The sequence below is a fragment of the Mesitornis unicolor genome, unplaced genomic scaffold (genome assembly GCF_000695765.1).
Source record: "Mesitornis unicolor isolate BGI_N332 unplaced genomic scaffold, ASM69576v1 scaffold21511, whole genome shotgun sequence".
NCBI classification, from domain to species: Eukaryota; Metazoa; Chordata; class Aves; order Mesitornithiformes; family Mesitornithidae; genus Mesitornis; species Mesitornis unicolor.
In genome coordinates this window covers 1,122-19,201 of record NW_010163385.1, presented here as the reverse complement: position 1 = coordinate 19,201, position 18,080 = coordinate 1,122, and the positions used below count along the sequence as shown (strand labels likewise).

General features: G+C 52.3%; 3 protein-coding genes across 3 annotated transcripts; 1 reads left to right on the top strand and 2 right to left on the bottom strand.

Annotated features, from left to right (window-relative positions):
* Positions 1-5: 5 nt before the first annotated feature.
* Positions 6-389, top strand: LOC104548045 (chromosome unknown open reading frame, human C1orf74; the record flags this gene model as incomplete). Its single annotated transcript, XM_010193955.1, has 1 exon — positions 6-389. A coding segment is annotated over one exon (384 nt), but the record flags the coding sequence as incomplete, so codon positions are not given.
* Positions 390-1,153: 764 nt separating this feature from the next.
* On the bottom strand, positions 1,154-10,136 carry TRAF3IP3 (TRAF3 interacting protein 3). The gene is made up of 13 exons (XM_010193954.1): positions 10,123-10,136; positions 9,911-9,935; positions 9,440-9,469; positions 9,083-9,178; positions 5,820-5,891; positions 5,419-5,559; positions 4,627-4,764; positions 4,208-4,343; positions 3,607-3,669; positions 3,470-3,529; positions 2,804-2,955; positions 1,399-1,671; positions 1,154-1,237 (listed from the first exon to the last, which is right to left on the bottom strand). The coding sequence occupies exons 3-13, from the start codon at positions 9,464-9,466 to the stop codon at positions 1,154-1,156; spliced, it is 1,242 nt and encodes a 413-aa protein (XP_010192256.1). The 5' UTR covers positions 9,467-9,469; positions 9,911-9,935; positions 10,123-10,136.
* A 4,609-nt stretch (positions 10,137-14,745) lies between these two features.
* LOC104533328 (corticosteroid 11-beta-dehydrogenase isozyme 1-like) lies at positions 14,746-17,806 on the bottom strand. The gene is made up of 6 exons (XM_010193953.1): positions 17,719-17,806; positions 17,215-17,345; positions 16,335-16,446; positions 16,023-16,208; positions 15,386-15,529; positions 14,746-14,966 (listed from the first exon to the last, which is right to left on the bottom strand). The coding sequence occupies exons 1-6, from the start codon at positions 17,804-17,806 to the stop codon at positions 14,746-14,748; spliced, it is 882 nt and encodes a 293-aa protein (XP_010192255.1).
* Between the last annotated feature and the right edge of the window lie 274 nt (positions 17,807-18,080).

The window sequence follows — 18,080 nt, the reverse complement described above, 5'->3', positions numbered from 1 at the left end:
CCCTCCTTGCCCACCTAGGGGCCACTGAGGCCGCCAGCCCTGTGTCCTGCAGCGAGGTTGTCCCCACGGGCTGGAATCTCTGCACTGTCGTCGGGGTGCTGCTGGGCTATCCGGCAGCGTACGCCTTCTCCATAGAGGAGGACACCGAGAACTGCCTGGCGCTGACACCGCTGAGGGTATTCACAGTCCAGGCCTCCTGCCCCAGGATAAAGGACAGTCTCAGGGTGCAGATCTACTCCTTCAGCATCCCGGAGAGCCTCTGCACTGAGCTGAAGGAGGTGCTGGACGCCTGGTGCGATGACCTGAAAGAGGCCTTCAGCGCCCAAAGTGACTTTGTAGATCTCTGCATTTCGAGCGAGGTGGTGTCTCTTCCAGCAGTTGCCTTGTAAAACACAAACTCAGACTTTTTGCCCTATTTCTCACTTGTATCAGGGACTGAGAGATCTGGTTCCTCTGTGTGCAGCCCACTGAGGCTTTCAAGAGACTCCTGAGCACCAAAGGCTGAATTGTGTCGATCTCAGGGTCCCGGACCCTGTGAGGCAGTTGCAGATTAAATACATGTACATCCCAGAGGAGCGGTGTGGGTGCACACATCCTGACTGCAGCGTGTGCCCGGTGAAGTCAGGGTGTATTTATTTGCTACAAACAGCTGAGGATTAATAAAAAATGAGAACACAGTATTTTGGATATGTGAAGTTTATTGTAGGATTCATACCATGCTTACTACTCATGCGAGGTGGTGTCACACATCACATAGCTGAGCTTGTGCCTGAATGAGGGGCAAGCGCTGCTGTAAAACCTGTGCAGTGCAGCTCCAAAAGGGGGACACAAACCAGGGAGGGTGGATCCTAAGGGCACGAGATGCCCTGTCCCTCTCGCCTGGTGTGAGCCCCAGCAGTGGTGGCTGGAGTGGCCTTGTCCCTCAGTGCCACAGGGACTGGGCAGTGCAACCTTCAACTGGAGCAGAGTAACCAAAGCAGCCTAGGGAAGGGGGGATCTCCCAGCATTTGGAGTTCGTCTGGAGTGAGACCAGCTCAGGATATGAACCAAGGAGGCAAGGACCAAACAGAGAAGGTGCACTGCGGTGAGGGTGCGTTGCTGCTCTGAGGCAGAAGTCAGTTCCTGCAGTGAAGTCGGTCATCAAGAAGGTCCTTCATGGTCTGTAACTTGCGAGGAAGGTGGCTATGGCCATTGCTATCCCTGCCACCAGGAGAGAGATCCAGTGACCACGCTGTCTCTGCAAGGCAAAGCAAATGTCACTAGGAAATTGGTGGGAAAAGAGACTTCTCATCGCACCCCTAGCAAACACAGCACCCGTCTTTAGGTGCTGCACAAATACATGGGGGAGTTCTTCCCAGTCTGAAAGCACCGGGGGTCAGGGTGAGCAACGCCTCCCACCTTTGCCTGCCTGCTCTGGAAGTGGTTGAGCTCGTCCCGGCACTGGCGCAGCCGGCTCAGGCAGGAGCGGTACTCCTCGCTCAGGGCCTCCAGCTCTGAGCGCAGCTCCGTGCACTGCAAGCACAGCAAGGGGCCGTTAGCAGGAGGGGTGCCCTCGCCTCTGTACGCACCCAGACCGGCTGGGCCCCCACAGCGGCTGCAGCGCTTCGCCCACACACGGGCATTGCACGCACGGAGGATCTTCAGCTCTGCTACCTGCGTGTCCATGTGTACCTACAGGGGACAGAGCAGATCCCAGTGTCACTGGGAGCGTGGGGGTAGAGGCAATGCCCGGTCTGTTAGCGTCCCGTGGCCTGCTTGGCTTTGCTGCCACCTTCCACATCACATGGGAGAAAAAAGCAATAGTTATTCTTACGACCACAGAAGCGTGCAGGTCAGGAAGAAGATGTGTAGTGTAAACTTGTGGCTGGCATTTCCTCTCTTTCTGAAATTCGTTCTGCACTTCACTGGCTGTGGGAGCAGTTGCAAAGTCCTTTAGACGCCCTGAACATGGGACACACAGGACAAGCACCTCTGTTGTGCTATGCAACCCCAAAACCCAGGGAGGGCCCATTTTCCTGAGCAGCCACAGCACAGGACCCCGCTGCCTTCCCAGGGAGCGGTTCCTCACCAGCAGCTGAGGGAGCAGGACCTGTCCCAAAGGAGCAGGAGCCCTTAGCTGTTCCTATTTGCTGTGATTGTGCCTGACAAAACCCTTTCCCAGGTGGTGCTGGTGATGCCAGATGGTGGTGGTGCACTCGCCAGTGTGGGACAAGCTCTTCTGCATGGCCCTGAGCTCCGCTACAGTAAATTGTGAATCCTTCTTTATGAATCTTTGTTATGCAAGTACTGCTGTAAGGATTGTGGGGCAGTTGGTTGGCAGAGGGCATGGTTTGTGCTACCAGTCTTGTGTCCTAAAACAGTCTTAGATGGGTAAGAGTGTGTAAGAGGTTGGAAAGCTTTCATTTTTTTGCAATCCAGTTGTAAGGGCTCTGTTTTTGTTACCAGACTTTTCCTGTTATGTGCAAGCCTTTTCTTTTCCTCCTCTCCTTCCTTTGTGCTCAGGGTTTCAGCTCATAACATGTGGCTTTGGATTTTCCTTGTGGGACTGCTGAGGCTCTCCTGTCCATAGGAATGGCCGTGAGTTTGTATGGAGAGGGCTCTGCTGCTGCAGCCCCAGGCAGACGCAGATGCTGCATCAGGGGCTTAGGTGAGGCTGCTATTGGTGCAAAAACTGAGCAGAGCTAATCCTTACAGGACACTGAGCTCTGGCCGCTTCCAGGAGCGTTGTGCTGTGCTGCTGGGGCGTTTCACCAGCAGCACAGCAAGGGAGTGGGTCCCAGCTGTGGTTCAGTGCTGCCCTCACCTCCTTCTCCTTCGCCGTCAGCTGGGATGTCCTTTGCTGCACCTCATCCTCCAGGCTTCTTCCTCCCTCCTCCTCCTCGGGGCGCTTTAACAGAGTGATTTGGTTTTCCTTGGCAGGGGCGAGAGGTGGGGTCTGCGTGGTGTAAACCTGGTCTAGAAAACAGTCAGGCTTCTGATGAGAAGCAGGTCCAGGCTCTCCCTGTGCTTTAGCTCTTGTTTACACAGCGCAGTTTAAAGGTAACGTTTGCGTGCTATGCACACAGCAGAGGACACGGGAGCTGAGTTAGTTATCATGGGCCTGGCTCTGCTGCAGCAACAAGTAATCCTCTTTAGAGGAATATTTATAATTAGTTACCAGAAATGGAAGGGAGGGAGAGTTAAAATGCCTTTTTCAAGTACAGCTGTAGTTGCAATTATAAACTGGAATGTATTTTGCTTGCAAAAAAAAAATGGCATAGCCACTGAAGTAGAATTTGCAATGAAATCCATTTATTTTTTAAAGTGTTTGCCATCATAAATACACTTACATTTTAATGTTAACTAGCCAAATATAATAACTTGCTTTGTGCAGCTTTAACATAATCCTTTATTCTAAACCAATTCAGACTTCTCCTAGAGCCAGGTCTAAGGTTCCCGTGTCTGGTGAGCAGTTACAAACTTTGCTGACCTTTCCTTTGCGCCGTCCCCTCCCGGCTCTGCCCGGCCTTGCTCTGGTTCTGGATCAGGGCTGTGAAGGGGAAAAGCCCTGGTTACCATCCACAGCACTAACGCAGGTCTTGCTTTGCACATCTTTGTGTGACTCACAGTGCAACTGGCTGATGGTTGCCTCCAGCGTGACCTTCTGAGTTCGTTCTTTTTGCAATTTATCTGAAATAATGAGAAGAAAAGCATATGAAAACAGAACTGCCACCCATTTGCTCTTCCTTAATTGTGTTTTAAAATAGACACGTGAATTATGTGTAAGTTTCCTTGTCTCTATCTGAATCGGTACTTTAAGACACTGTTACCCCCTATTTATACACTGGTAAAATCCATCACAATGCAGCAGCAGCGGGTGCTGCCTTGGCACCCGAGCAGGCTTGTGCTGCTGTGTTTGATGAGGCTGACAGGGATGTAAAAGTCCTCATCAAAACTGAGGTCTCATCTTTTGATGATATTTTTTTCAAGTCTCCTATTGCATCCTTCCTTCTAGAAAGCTCACTTGACTTCACTGAAGTCCTTCAATCTAGTTGGAAACAGCCTTTGGAAACCAGAGGCTTTCTTGCCAAGCTGCAACGTGCAACACATTCAGAGAAGGATCCTTTTGTGTGCGTGCATGCTTAGCTTTAAGGATGAGGATTTTAAGTGTCTTTTCCTTTTACCCTCCATCCATTTGGAGCCCAGGCCCCATTCCCGCACACTGTACCTTCGATGGCGCTGATGTGCTCTGCCTTGACGTTGTTGTCCTGGCGCAGGGCGCTGGCGCAGCGGTGCAGTGTGGTGTGCTCGCTCTGCAGCCTGTGCAGGGCCTGGCGCAGCTGCTCCTTCTGCGCGTCTGCTTGCTGCAGGCGAGAACAGCCCCGGCAACATCAGCGCAGCCCCGGCACCATCAGCCCAGCACCAGCACCATCAGCCCGGCCCCAGCCCTGTGCCGTGAGCATGCAGCGTAGCCAACTTTCTCGCAACGAAAGGCAGCCCAGAGCTGAACACCACGTTACACATGTAACTGCTGTGCTGCATTGAGTGGGATCTATTTCATAGTGATTGCGACCTGGGGGGTCCCCTGCTTGGAAATGGGAAAATGCGGGCTCTGGTGGATGTTGTACCTGCGGGGAACCAACGTACCTGCAGTCTGCTCTGCAAGAGGTGGAAGCTGTTCTCCAGCTCGGTGTGTGCTGCGGTGGCCCTGGTCAGCTCCTCTCTCAGCGTGGTGTAGTGCTCTTTCCAGAAGGCGAGGTCCTCGCGCGTTGCTGCCAGGCTCCTCTGTAGGAGAGCAAGGACCCACGGGTGGGCTGGGGCCACACCAGGCTGCCCCAAAAAATACCCATCGGGGGTCTGCCATGGGGCTGGGGCAGCGTTGCCTCCTCCCCGGGGCTGTGGTGACCCGTGTGGGTCTGATGCCATCTGATGGACAGTGTGGATGGGGTGGAGGGTTCGCTGTGGAACCAGGGTTCAGAAAGCTGGTGATCTTTGGGATACAATTCGTTTATTGTTCTGAAAATACCTGTTAGCAATTTGGTTTGACCCACAGGTACCTCCTGGGGAAAATCCATTTTCATCTAAAAGAGCCACTCCAGAAATAAAGTCTCTGTCTCATGCCCTGGATGTCTGCATGTGGGGTTTGCTGCTCCATGTGTGCGGAGCAGGGAATGGGAAGAAGGGACAGTGGAGGAGAAGGGATTACACTCAAACCTGCCAAACCACAGCATATTTCCCCAACTGTGCTGTTTTTAATATCCTATTGTGTGGCTCACAAAATGAGCACGGGTTGCCACTAAGTTGCTTTGAACTAAAACTGTATCTTTGCACCTTTGTTACTAATGGTAAACTAGACATCACGTTGTCCTGAAACGCGGGGGTTCTTTGTTGTAGTTGGACAAGATCAAAGCAAAGCTGGGTGTCAAACGTGTTTCTTACCTGAGAGTTTTGCAGCTGCTGCTCTGTCTGGAGTTTCTGCTCCAGCATCTTCTGAAGAGTCTCCTTTGCCTTCTGCTCGTAGGTCTGCTTCTGGTCCTCCATCTCTATCAGGATCTTCTTCACACACTCCTTTGAGTAACTCTTTAAAGTAAGAATTAAAGTGCGTGAAGGGTCTTACCTGACACATTCCTAATCTTGCTAAACCTGAATATTAGCAAATCCAGACTGTGTAAATGCTGCTGCTAATGTGCTGTGAAGCGTTGCTTCAGCAAAGAGGAAAAATCAGATCCGTATCTAATCAGATTTCTCTGGAAGCTGAGACCCCACCTAATTACGTCGTTCTGTATTTTGTTTTCATGCCTTTCTTTGCCCATGTTTGTTTCTGGGTGATCAGACGTTACCTGGGTGCAGGCCTGCAGCTGATTTTCAAGCGCCCTTAATTTGCACTTCAGTTTATCCTCATTCAGCTGGCCCTGGGGAAAAAAGCAATTGAACTGATATGTGGAATCATGAACTATACAATATACCTCCAATGTTTTGTTAGCTTGTGTGTTGAATCAGAATAAATGGGATACGAGGGAAGACTTTTATGCACTGCAGAGCTCTCTGGAGGCTCTCTGGTTACTGAGCCCAAAGCTCGGGCTGGTGCTGAGCTCTGGTCCTGCTGCTTTGTTTTGTTAGGCTGGGTCTGGGTTGCAACACCCAGCAGTTGGGCAGGGGGTTACAGGGCAACAGTGATGACTTGTTTTCCTTATTATCATCTCCTCTCAGTGTTAGTCAGGCTGCTTAGGCTTTGTGAAACCAGACTGCATGCAAATTCAGATAACATTTCTAGCAAAGAGTTCATGTAGGCTGTCTTTCCACCACCGATACTGAGAACATCCGTATCATCTCTGCTTACTGCTGTTTGAAGTCAAGCCTCTGAAAAAACAACTCCTTGATGCTGCAGGGATAGCTGTCAGACCCAACCAGAACTGGATTTTGGTGTCTTAGCAGTGTTTAAATTTGTGCAGAAGTTTACAGTCTCAAAGACCAAATCTTCCCAGTTCAGTTGTTGGTACAAAGCACCAAAGGCTCTGTCCTCTTAGAAAGTGGGTGGAATTTTGAAAAACATTTTAATGCATGAAATATTATTCCTAGTTTTCTCTGCAGTTTATTGAATTCTGTCTGCAAAGGTTCACGTTGGAGGGTGGTGGTTGTGCACAGATGTAAATGACTGTGCAAAGTACAAGCAACGGAGCACCAGGCCCTTCCTACGCTTGAGAGCAGAAATGTGCTGGCAAACTCCTTACATGGAGATGCAGCTTATAAATTGGCAAAAGAACATAGAGCATAAAACTCTTCCTAAATAGAATAAGCTGTCAGTTGGGGCTATTATCAGAACAGCATGGCAGTGAGGGGTGAGTATGTGCACGCACGTAGGAGGGCATAAGAAACTGTGCTTCTGACCAGAAAAGTTACGTGAGCAAATCTTGGTCAAGCCCTTGTGCTGCAGATTGTCTACAATAAAGGGGCTGCTTTAAAAAAAAGCCCCAACCAACCCCCCAGAAGCAACCAAAACGCCCACCTACAACTAAACAGAACAGCAAGAGCCCCTCTAGCTGCTGTGATCAGATGTGGTGGCTTTTCCTCTGCTCTGCTGTGTCCCCAGCGATGCTCTCTGAACACCTCTGAAGTCCTTTGTCAGACTCTTAGTTTCTCTCCTGAGGTCACTTATGTGCCATACACGTGTGTTAAACTGGCTTTTGCTGGCAGCTGTAGTGTCGTGGTTGTCCTAGGATTGGTAAATTCTCTGATACTCCTTCCCTTGGTGATTTTCAGTAGCTGATTTAAAGCAACAATAATAAATGCTGTTTCTGGAAGAGTCCCAGTTTGCCCAAACACAATGGCTTGTGCTGGAAAAATGGGTCTGTAAAGTAGTAATAATGCAATGGAAATGGCAGAGAGCTTAAACTGCAGGGCTGCAAGGTACTTCCAAAAGTCAGGTGCAACTTCAGAGGTCAGGAACAGGAAGAACATCATAGAATCATAGATGCATTACAGTAGTAATTTTCTCCTTCAAGAAGGGAACAGCTCAAAACTAATAACTCTTAATAATAACCAAGGCTCACTTAGCTTCCTTTGAGAGCGTGTTTGAATCAACTGAGCAAGTTTTACAGCAGATGGGGGAGTGAAGCTCCAGAGCTGCGGTAGGAAGGGCTCTCTACTCTGTCAGCAAAATTGTGGGAGGGAGAAGGACCCAAAGGCCCCATCCCTTTGGTTTAATCGCACCTCCCCTTCATGGGGAGTATTCAGTCCATCAAAGCAGAAGCACCCACGAACACGAGCAGTATCTCAGAAACGACCCTGTGGCCATTTCGGGAGTTGCTGCCAGATAATTCGAGTGTATGCAATCGCATCTCTGAAACCCTAAATACTGGGAAGGATTAACAAGCCCTTGGCATCTCACCTGGGCCTGCGAACAGGCGACCAACCATCGGTTTCCACAGCACAGCTGATGGTACAGGACCTGTCCATAGCTCCCTGTGCAGCACCTCCCGGAGGAGCCCCTTGCCCCCCGCCTGCCCCCTCTGCAGCCCTGGGGTCCCCCCCAAGCCGGCCCTGCTGCTTCCTCTGCTCCAGTGCCGGGGCGAGTTAATCTTTACTGCGACGAGAGGCCGGGTGCCAGGGCAGCAGCAAAGGCTATGGGAGCAGAGATGGCAAGAAGCAAAGTGCACCCACCTGTTTCTAATCTGGGCTTGCATGGCTACTTCCTGCAGTGTGCCGGGGTGTTTTTTCCTGCTCTCGTTATATCTGAAGAGGCAGGCGCAGGCGGAAGTTTCTAACCGCAGCACTTTTAACGCAAGGGTTTTACACCATCTCACCCAATCACTTGCTTTTCTGCCCCAGCAGAACTTTGAAACCTCTTTTCTAATTTCACAATGAACTGTAAATCAATATTTGATTTAATAATTCTCTATAAAACACTTCATATGTCTCATAAAATGCATCACCTTAATTTTACCTCCTGAAAGCAAAAAAAGTGGGCCCTGGTTCAATGCTCCCTGGAGGATTTTGAGCTGCGGGGAAATAGGTGCTCTGCTGAATCATGGCCCTGCATTAAACCAAGGTTGAGCGTACGAGACCCTCATGGTATTGGGTCTCTGCCCTGTATTTGGGACCAGAATAAATCCCCAAAAGGAGCTGGGGCAGGGGATGTCCCCGCGGGTCCCAGTGAGGAGTGGCAGGAAGGCTGTGTGTGCTGGGCGGGGGTTTTTAGCCGTTGTGATCTCAGATTAAAAACAGGCTGGTTTTTCCCCATCCAATGTGGTGTTTTCCAGCACTGGGGTGCACCAGTTTGGTGCATCTGAAATTTTTATTTTGGTTAAAAAAAAAAGGTTCAAAATACTTGAAATTTGTTGTGAGTAGGAAAGAAAACTTGGTGGAAGATGGTTGGTTGTGTTCGTTCTATTTTTTTCCCCACTTACATGCATCTGTTTGCTTTTTATTTAAGAAAAAGTGGGAAAGGCAGGTAAAAAAGAAACCCCAAACCCTTACAGAAGAAAAGGGTTTTACACTTCCTGTTGATCTGAAAGGTCACTTCTGCGTTTGTGTTCAGCCCCCCCTAAAAACCAGGTGACCAAACCTCCCGCCACCCCAGCAGCCTCCTGCCGCCCTCGGGTACCTGCCACGATTTTTCGGATGCTTGCAGCAGCGTGGAGAAAAGCTCCTGCAGAATCACCATCTTCTGCTTGAGCAGCAGCTCGCGGTGCAGGGCCTCCTGCGGGGAAGGGAAAGGGTGTCAGGGGAAAGCCTGGATCTGTTGGAGACCCCCCCATACCTCCCTCCAGCCCAGGGTCGGGGCTTCCTCTGCTTGGGGGGTTCAGGCAGGTCTTTGGGTTCAGTGCCTTGTGCGTGGGCTTTCCTGGCCACGTTAAAACTAGGTCTGTAACACCTCTTTATTCAGTAATAGTGGTAATTTTAAAAGTGGTGTTGTGAAGAGCTGCGTTCGGGGTGGGAATGTGCAGGGTTTGGTACCCACCTTCAGGTAGTTGGAGAGCTGCACCATCTCCTGAAAGGGAAAGGGCAAGTGTTTAAAAACAGCAGGACTGTTTCAGTTTATAAACAGTTTATGAACTGGCCGCAAAATCCAAATATTTTGAGATAAAACTGGAGTTTACAGCCTGGGTCTGGGGGGAGGAGGAGGAGGAGGAAGAGGAGGAGGAGGAGGAGGAGGAGAGCCTGCTGGGCTTTCTTTGGTTTTTCCAGGGAAATGAAAGTATTTTCTGCAGCAATTGACAGCACTGGAGTTAGGGCATCTCTGCCATGTAGCATGTCAAACAGGGCAGGTACTGAACCAGAGCAGTGGGTACCACGGGACAGAGGGCCCTTTCTCCCCTGTAGCAGCAGTGTCATCGTTTTTGTAACTATAGAAATCCAGCACCTGTCAAAGTCCAGAAACTGATTTCATCTGCAGGAGTTCAAGGCCAGTTGTTAGCTGTGTTTCACTTACCTTGTTTAAAACCGCTATTCCACAACTAAAATAAAGAAGAAGGCGTGTTACTGAGGTGAGGGTGATGTGGGGTCTGCAGTGCTCCCCCAGCCCCAGCACAGGGGGGTGTTTGTACACCCCGTGCTGAGGTGAAATGCATTTGGGCATTGGAGGCTGCTGCCCTGCAGGTACCCGAATTCCCAGCCCGGGCAGGGAGGGGGGCAGTGGCTTACTCCGTCTGCTGGCTCGAGTCTGTCCGTCCCGCGCTTGCGGCTGAGAGGGTCTGGGTTCCTGTGAAAGCAAAGCGAAAGGCTGTGACCGATCCCCATCCCAGGGGCCGTGAAGTTCTGTTTGAGTGTCCCTCTCGGAGATGGCATCGCTTCTGGGCTGGAGAGCCCGTGTTTAAACCCTGTCCATAGCACAACCCCACAGGGACTGGAGGGGACAGAGGGACAGAGAAGTGCAAGTTCAGTGATCCTGGAGTCAGCCCCCAGAAAACTGGGGGACGCTTATAGGGATGCTGTAGGGCAGAGCATCTGTGGCTGTTAAATGGGGCTGGGTTATCGCTCCACAGGGAAAATATCCTTAACACCTGCAGCTGAGACTCGGACTGGGGGGGGTAAAACTTAGCGCAGGTCTGGCGATGGAGCTGCCAGCTCGCATCCCAAACTGCTCGATGGAGGCTCAGAGGTGGGAGAAATGCTGCTGTGCTGGGAAACCCACACATCCCTCACCTACCTTGGGTGTTCACAGATGCTCCTTGCTTGGGGACAGCTTCTGCTGAAATGCTGAGGGGGATGCTGAGGCTGAGTGGGGACCGTGCAAGGGTGAGCGTGGGGCAGCTCCATGGGTGCTGGAACGAGAGGGCAGCTCAAGTCAGCATCTTGACTTGAGAGGTTCTCCTCCCCCTCTACTCTGCTCTGGTGAGACCGCATCTGGAATATTGCATCCAGTTCTGGGCCCTCAGTTCAAGAAGGACAGGAACTGCTGGAGAGAGTCCAGCGTAGGGCTACAAAGATGATCAAGGGAGTGGAGCATCTCCCTTATGAGGAGCGGCTGAGGGAGCTGGGGCTCTTTAGTTTGCAGAAGAGGAGACTGAGGGGAGACCTCATTCATGTTTATAAATATTTCAAGGGTGAGTGTCATGAGGATGGAGCCAGGCTCTTCTCGGTGACAAACAATGATAGGACAAGGGGTAACGGACACAAACTGGAACACAGGAGGTTCCACTTCAATTTGAGAAGAAACTTCTTCTCAGTGAGGGTGACAGAGCCCTGGCCCAGGCTGCCCAGAGAGGTTGTGGAGTCTCCTTCTCTGGAGACATTCAAAACCCGCCTGGACGCCTTCCTGTGTAACCTCATCTGGGTGTTCCTGCTCCGGCAGGGGGATTGGACTGGATGAGCTTTGGAGGTCCCTTCCAATCCCTAACGTTTTGTGATTCTGTTCTGTGATTCTGTGATCTCCCCAAAACGGGCGGTGAAGAGTGGAGGGGAAGGGGGCTGTGGCCGGGTTAGGCTTTGTCCCTGCAGTGAGTGGTGAAGAGCATCGAGGAGATGCTGAGAAACCACAGCAAATCCACTGGGGTCTGCTGCTTTGGCTGCAGCAGCTCCAGAGCAGTGTAGTGAAGTGGGGGTAAAACCTGCTGGCTCCTGGGGGCCACCGGGACAGGACAAAGTGTCTTGAGAGAGTTTTTGAAAAGATGAGGACTTTTGGTGGCAGGGACCTGGGTCCTGGCTTAGGTCTCTGCTGCTGTTTGGCTGCCTCGGAGCAGTGCATTCTCACTTCTGGCTGTACTTGGATTTGGATGCTGATGCTGTTGCGATCAGTGGGTGCTGCAGTGGGTGCTGCAGTGGGTGCAGAGCAGGGAGCTGTGCTCCAGGATGGGCATTACCTGGAGCAGCACGGGCGCTCTCGGCTCCACCGTTGAGGAGGAGTCCGGGGGGTTGTGTGTTCGGGGCTCCCTCCCAGCATCACTCGCCAGGTTTCTCCTCCTGAGGAACTCCCTTTGCCGGGGGCTGTGCTCTGGCCCCCCCGGTGCCCTCCCGAGGTGGCGGCAGGTCGTCACGTTGTTCCTGCGCCGCAGGTTCTCCCGTGTCTCGTGCCGCCGCTCGCACTTCTCATCGTAGCTCTCGCGCCGGTGCCGCGGCCGTGCCCTCTCGGGCCGGCTGATCATCTTGGGTACGGCGCTGCTGATCGGTGACCGCTCTGGGGGCCTCTGTCCTGGGGAGACCGAGGGAAAAGACGCAATTGGGGTGAAAACTACTTATTTCAGAGTAGCTTATTCCTGGGTCTGTGGCTTGGTGCCTCCATTGCAAATACAGGCGTAGGGATTGGTGGTTCAGCTTTGGGATTACTGAGTTGTTAAGATGCGCTCATAACTGGGGGCACGGGCTCTCCATGGTACCAGTTTGCCTCAGGCACGAATTCTGCCTCCATTTCTGGGGATTTCGTGGCCAAACAAGGCAGTGGCCTGGCCGAAGCAGGAGCTCCACTGTTTCGGCCCTGTTGTGCCAGTGTGGATGCGAAACCTCCTCCTCCTGCTGACTCCCCTGCACCGTTGCAAGCTGCCGGTGCATTGTTTTTTACTGGACTTTGGTCATATTGAGTGTATTTGGGCCTTTGCTTCTACATTGGTTAAAGAGAAAGCAGAGCAATAACTATCCACAACTCCTCTTCCTTCTGCCCTCAAGCAAATGCTGTGTCCCCCTCTCCTGTCCTCTTGCCCAGTGCAGAGGCTCCTCATCCCCATGCGCACCCCCTGAGCAATGCCCAGGGGGCTCAGCCTGGGATCGGCTGTGCCTGGTGTGGAGGTTTCTTAGGTTTAGTAAATCCTGTTAATGTAGGAAGGAGGTGAGGGGGAAATATTATCTGAAAATTGAGGTTAAATGTTCTTTGGTGTCAAAACAAAACCACCAAAACTTCATTGGTCTCATTCTGTCCTAAGGAATTAGGAAGTTGTTGAATCTAATGAAAAAAATAAGGGAACAAGTAAACCCTATTTACATACAGAACACTTCCGTGCTTTTTGGTCTGCATTAAAATCTGCTCCACCATTCTTTGTATTGTCCTTGTGCTAGCCGTGGTGCACTCTGAGCTCATTGCTAGAGCTGTTCTTTCGCTGCAATGGGCCTCCTTTGGAAGGAGAGCAGTGTTTTCAGGGCAGCCAGCTCTTGCTTTGAGCTGGGAAGGTGCCTGCAAACCCATGGCCAGGACACATAATTCTTAATTTTAGAATTGGCCCAGTTGCAGGTTCAGTCCAGACCTCACATGTCCAGCTTGGTCCTCACTCATCCAGCTCTTCCTGCCAGGAACAGCTCGGCCCCTCTCCCACCTGCACTGCCGCGGGGCATCCCAACAGCAGCTCCTGTCACAGCTTCCGTCAACCAAAAATGTGCTTTAAAGCAAGGTAAAGCTTAAAGAAATACACAGTCCATTACTCATCCCAAGCTGAGCAAACTGTTGAGGCCTTCTTGACAAGCTACTACTCTTTTCCTCCTCCTGTTACCCCAAATTACCCTCTCTAATTAACAAGCATGCCCTTTAGCTTTACTTTCCAAGCTGTTACACTTCTCACTTCAAGGGAAAACAGGGAAGAAAAAAAGTGCTTCTTGCTGGTTCATGTTACAGCCTCCCGGTGTCACCACGTAGGCTGAAAGCGGGGTGAAGAAAGAGGAAAATAGGTGCCCATTGCTGTCTGTAGCACAGCAGCCTCTGCTCCCCTCCACCCCTCACTGGCCCCGGCGCTGCAGGCACTTACCTGGCTGGGGATGCCATCCTACCCCTCGACCGCTGCGGAGGAGCGGGGGGTTATGGGGTGCGGACACGCTCCTACTGCCATCTTTGTGCCAACCACCTCATTTTGCTGCTCTCACTCATTTTCTCGCTCTGTAAAACAGGAAACGTTGCAGCCGCAGCGAGCCCCGGTTCCTGTCCCTGCTTGCAGCCTGGCCGTGGGGTGCGGGGGCCCAGCTCACAGAGGGATTTGGGTTATCTTGGGACCCCAAAGCATCCAGCTCCTCTCTAGGCAGAGCCAGCTGTTATCTTTGGGGCCATCTCCCTTTATCGGTCTCCGACACGCGGAGGTCGAGCACTGGTTCACGGAGCTGCTTGTGGCACCCGGTGACCACGTCTCCCCGAGCTGCTTTAGGCCAGAGAAATCCAGACTTAGGGAAGTACAGTAATGCTATTATTTTAAGGCTTCTTGCAGTTTGGAAAGGAAAAAAAGTGTGTATCAGCAGCTGAGCAGAGGTCACCAATGGCAGAAATTCATTAAGGTCTTTAGAGAAGTGAAAGCTGCGTTAATGCAAATGATGCAGGGAGGTCGGTTTAACCAGCTGGGCGCCGGTAAGGGCTCTGTGCACGTGGAAAAGGAACACAAGTGACAGCAGAGATCTCGTGAAATAACGTGGCATTTATTTTTCACAAAGACCAGCCTAGAAGGGGTACACGACAGAAAATTTCCCAGTTCAAAACCCTCTCATGGCTTTGGGTGGTCTGTGCTGCTCGGCCCAAACCCTGATTCTGGGCTGGGGCTGGGCTTGCTTTGCACGGCGCTCAGCACTGATGCTGTGGTGGCTCTCGGTGGCTGAGCAGGACACTGGCATTGGATCCTGCTGCCAGGAGCCAACCTGAAGTGCCTCTTGGTTGGAAAAAGCCAGTTTTAAGAGCTCATTACTAAAAAGGACATTTTCATGCTGTGTTACAGTCTCTTTTGGTGCATCCCATCTTGGGTTGCTGGGGTGCATCAGACTGGGGCCGCACCGACGGCATGGAAAAGGGCACCCAAGTAGCTGGTTTAACACCCAAATCCCTCGTGCCTGGCCCAAGGTGTCCCGGTGCACTCGCCATCCCGGGGGCTATGTTCTTCTGATGTTCTCCACGATATAGCTGCCCCTGATGAGGGAGTCGAGGAAGTCGGGGGCTATGTCTCTGAGCAGGAGCATGACGCCCAGCAGCCGTGATGGGTAGTGCAGCTCCCGCTGGCGCAGCGCCCCGCTCCTGATGATCTCCAGCGCGCACTCCTCCTTCGGTGCCGGCACCATCCGGAGGGCGTGAGAGACCGCTCGCACCGCGCTCTCTGCAGGGACGAAGGAGCAGCGTGGGATGGGGCTGCCACAGACACCACCAGCTCCCTCGCGGTGTCTGCAGCCTCCTCTAGCAAACTGACACACTCTGGGGGTCAGACCTGCTTAGCAAGGCTTAGAATAGTTAAAATAAATAAGTTATAGTGATGTCCTTCCCAATGCTTTTCACTTCCTGAGCGATCGTAGGAGGGAATCCCCACCTCCCTTACTGCAAGGACAGCAGAGGCAAAGGTCTCAGGCCACACTTTAAGAGCAGGGGTCCTGTTTCCACACTTGCACAGCCTCTGCAGGCTGAGGGTCCTGCAGTGGTGGGGAGCACCGTGCTGGGCAGACTGGGGCTAGAGGGGGGTGGTGGGCTCATCTTGGCTCTGGAAACACCCCAAGACCCGGGCTCCCGTGATGCTGAGCTTACCCGTGTTGATGTAGCCCAGGATGCAGAGTGTGATGGAGACATTGACCTTGTCTATGATGAGTTCCTGCCTCAGAGAGCTGAAAAATCCGTCTAAGGCGAATTTAGTTGCAGAGTAGGGAGCAGTAAATGGGCCACCGACTTTACCTGGAGCAGAGATCCAAGGTCAGTGTTTGTGTACCAGGCTTTGCCCTTCACCCTGAATCACAATTGTAGCTACTTGGTGGAGTCATGAATACTTGAGAGAAATAAACAAATGCAGGAATGTTTAAAATGTCACATATGGCACACAGTGGCATGCAGTACCTTCAGTTGTGGGTGATACTGTTCTTGTATTCCTGCATATGTACCCATGTACAGCAAATGCCTCTGTAATATGTGCCCACACGCATAAATTAACCTGCAGTGGGGCACCATCGCCTGCAGTGCGTGAAGGTGATCAGTGGGTGCCAAGAGACCAGCTGGACAGAGCAGAGAATATAAACCCCCCAGAGGACTTGAATTGTGCATCCAGGATATAAATCATATGCTGATCCTGCCTGCCAGCGGGTCTCTCTGTGCCTTGTGGGCCTTGTTCTGCCTTTTGAAGAGCCGCAGTGGGGATCCCTTGCAGGGAGAGCCTGGCCCTTCGTGTGCTCACCCGCCACGGATGAGACGACGACGACGCTGCCCTCGCTCTCCTTCAGCATGGGCAGGGCAGCCGTGGTCATGGCCACGTAGCTCAGGAAGTTGGTCTCCAGGAGCTTTCGTACGTGCCCAACGTCCCCGTTGAAGTAGCTGAAGTAGCTGTGACCGATGTGGTTTAGGATGAGCATGTCGAGGCCTCCTGCAAGCAGATTAAGTTTGGTATTAACAACCAGCACCTCAAAACAAAGCAGTTTGGCTGGGATGGCCCCAAAAGGTAGCACGGGATATGCTGGGGAGCGGGCAGGGGCAGCTCCCCACCACCTACCCCAGGTGTTCTCAGCCTCCTTCACCACCACCTCAGGGAGCGCCGTGTCCTCCATGGAGCCGCTGACGTAGCGGGCGGACGCAGCACCCAGCTCCAGGCACCGCTCCACAACCTACAGCAACAGCAAGAGCGGTGTTGGTGATGGACCCCCCTCCACAGACCCCTGCTGTCCCACAAGGGATATAAAAAATCAACATTTTGATTCTGTTGTATACAAGGTGCAAAAGCAGTTCAGACTTTGAGAAGATGCAAGGGTTGATCAGACCAGGACTTGGGCTGAGTACTGTGATCCTTGGTGGTGGAGATCAGAATTCACAGCTGAAGATTGCAGAGAAAGAGATCACAGAATCCCAGACCGTTAGGGATTGGAAGGGACCTCAAAAGCTCATCCAGTCCAATCCCCCTGCCGGAGCAGGAACACCCAGATGAGGTTACACAGGAAGGCGTCCAGGCGGGTTTTGAATGTCTGCAGAGAAGGAGACTCCACAACCTCTCTGGGCAGCCTGGGCCAGGGCTCTGTCACCCTCACTGAGAAGAAATTTCTTCTCAGATTGAAGTGGAACCTCCTGTGTTCCAGTTTGTGTCCGTTACCCCTTGTCCTATCATTCTTTGTCACCAAGAAGAGCCTGGCTCCATCCTCGTGACACTCACCCTTTAAATATTTATAAACACATGCGGTGCTGTCAGCTTTGAAAACGCAATTTGGTGCAGCGAGGGGTGTGTGTTAGAGCAGGTTTATGGTGGGGAGATGCTGGGGTGGATCTGTAGGGTATCAGACATCCCCGCATGCCCAGGGGTGAATATGTGCATTCTGCCCTCCTGTGGGGTTCTTGATCGCCAATGTGTTTGGCCAGCCCGGCACGCTCTGCTTGCCATTTACTTTCTGCAGTTTGGCCTCGGTCCGTGCGGTGAGCAGTAGGTGGGCCTCCATGCGTGCCAGGTGATACGCCATCTGCTCCCCGATGCCGCTGCTGGCCCCGGTCACGATCACCCGCTTCCCTCGGAGCATCTCTGGAGAGGAGGGTGCAGAGCTGAGAGCAGGCACGGCCTGCGCTATCCCCCCCCCATGGCTCCTCTGCCCCACTGCAGCGTGCCCTGCTTGTGCAGACCCCGACTGGAGCCTGGTCACCAATCCCAGCCAAATAAATGAGATCACTTCCTGCGCATCTCGGCAGACCCCAGCATAACCCCACGAGCTCTCCTGTGCGGCGCAGGCTGCTCTGACCCCTTGCGCTGGGGCTGCCTGCGCTCCCCTCTGAGCTCTCAGCCCTTTGGCTCTTTGAGCTGTGCTTTGGAGAGCCCCTTGAGCAGCCCGTGCTCTTCTGCGTGGGCAGCAGCCTCCCTGACTGTGCTTTTAAAGCGTGTTTTTTTTTCAATGACTTACCCTCACTGAAATTTTCGGGTCCTGAATAAAAATAAAAGGCCAGCAGCAGTCCCAGCAAGGGGATGAAAATCTTCAGGAGCAGACCCATCCCTCTGCAAAAGTACAGGCAGGAGCGAGACAGACTCCACGGCTCTGCTGCGGCGAGGTGGACGTGTCGGTAGGTTGGGAGTGGTACCGGTTTTGAACTGGTTCTTATCTTGCACACGTTTGCTGTATCTGTTAGACCTTTTCTTTGTGCTTCCTGTGATTTAGCAAACATTAACTTAAAGGAGAGCGTAGCATTGGACTTCAGGCTGTCCCTTTGCACCCTCGTCCTGCCAGGAGTTTCAGGCGTGGTTTCAGAGCTGGCAAAGTTTGTGTTT

Coding starts and splice junctions, on each gene's coding strand:
- LOC104533328 (XM_010193953.1), bottom strand. CDS start 17,806: ATGGGTCTGCTCCTGAAGATTTTCATCCCCTTGCTGGGACTGCTGCTG. Junction 17,346..17,718: donor ACCCGAAAATTTCAGTGAGG/GTAAGTCATTGA, acceptor CCTCCTCTCCAG/AGATGCTCCGAGGGAAGCGG. Junction 15,530..16,022: donor CGTCGTCTCATCCGTGGCGG/GTGAGCACACGA, acceptor TCTCTGCTCCAG/GTAAAGTCGGTGGCCCATTT.
- TRAF3IP3 (XM_010193954.1), bottom strand. CDS start 9,466: ATGGTGCAGCTCTCCAACTACCTGAAG. Junction 5,560..5,819: donor AGCTGCAGGCCTGCACCCAG/GTAACGTCTGAT, acceptor CTTACTTTAAAG/AGTTACTCAAAGGAGTGTGT. Junction 1,672..2,803: donor TGACGGCGAAGGAGAAGGAG/GTGAGGGCAGCA, acceptor TGTCCCCTGTAG/GTACACATGGACACGCAGGT.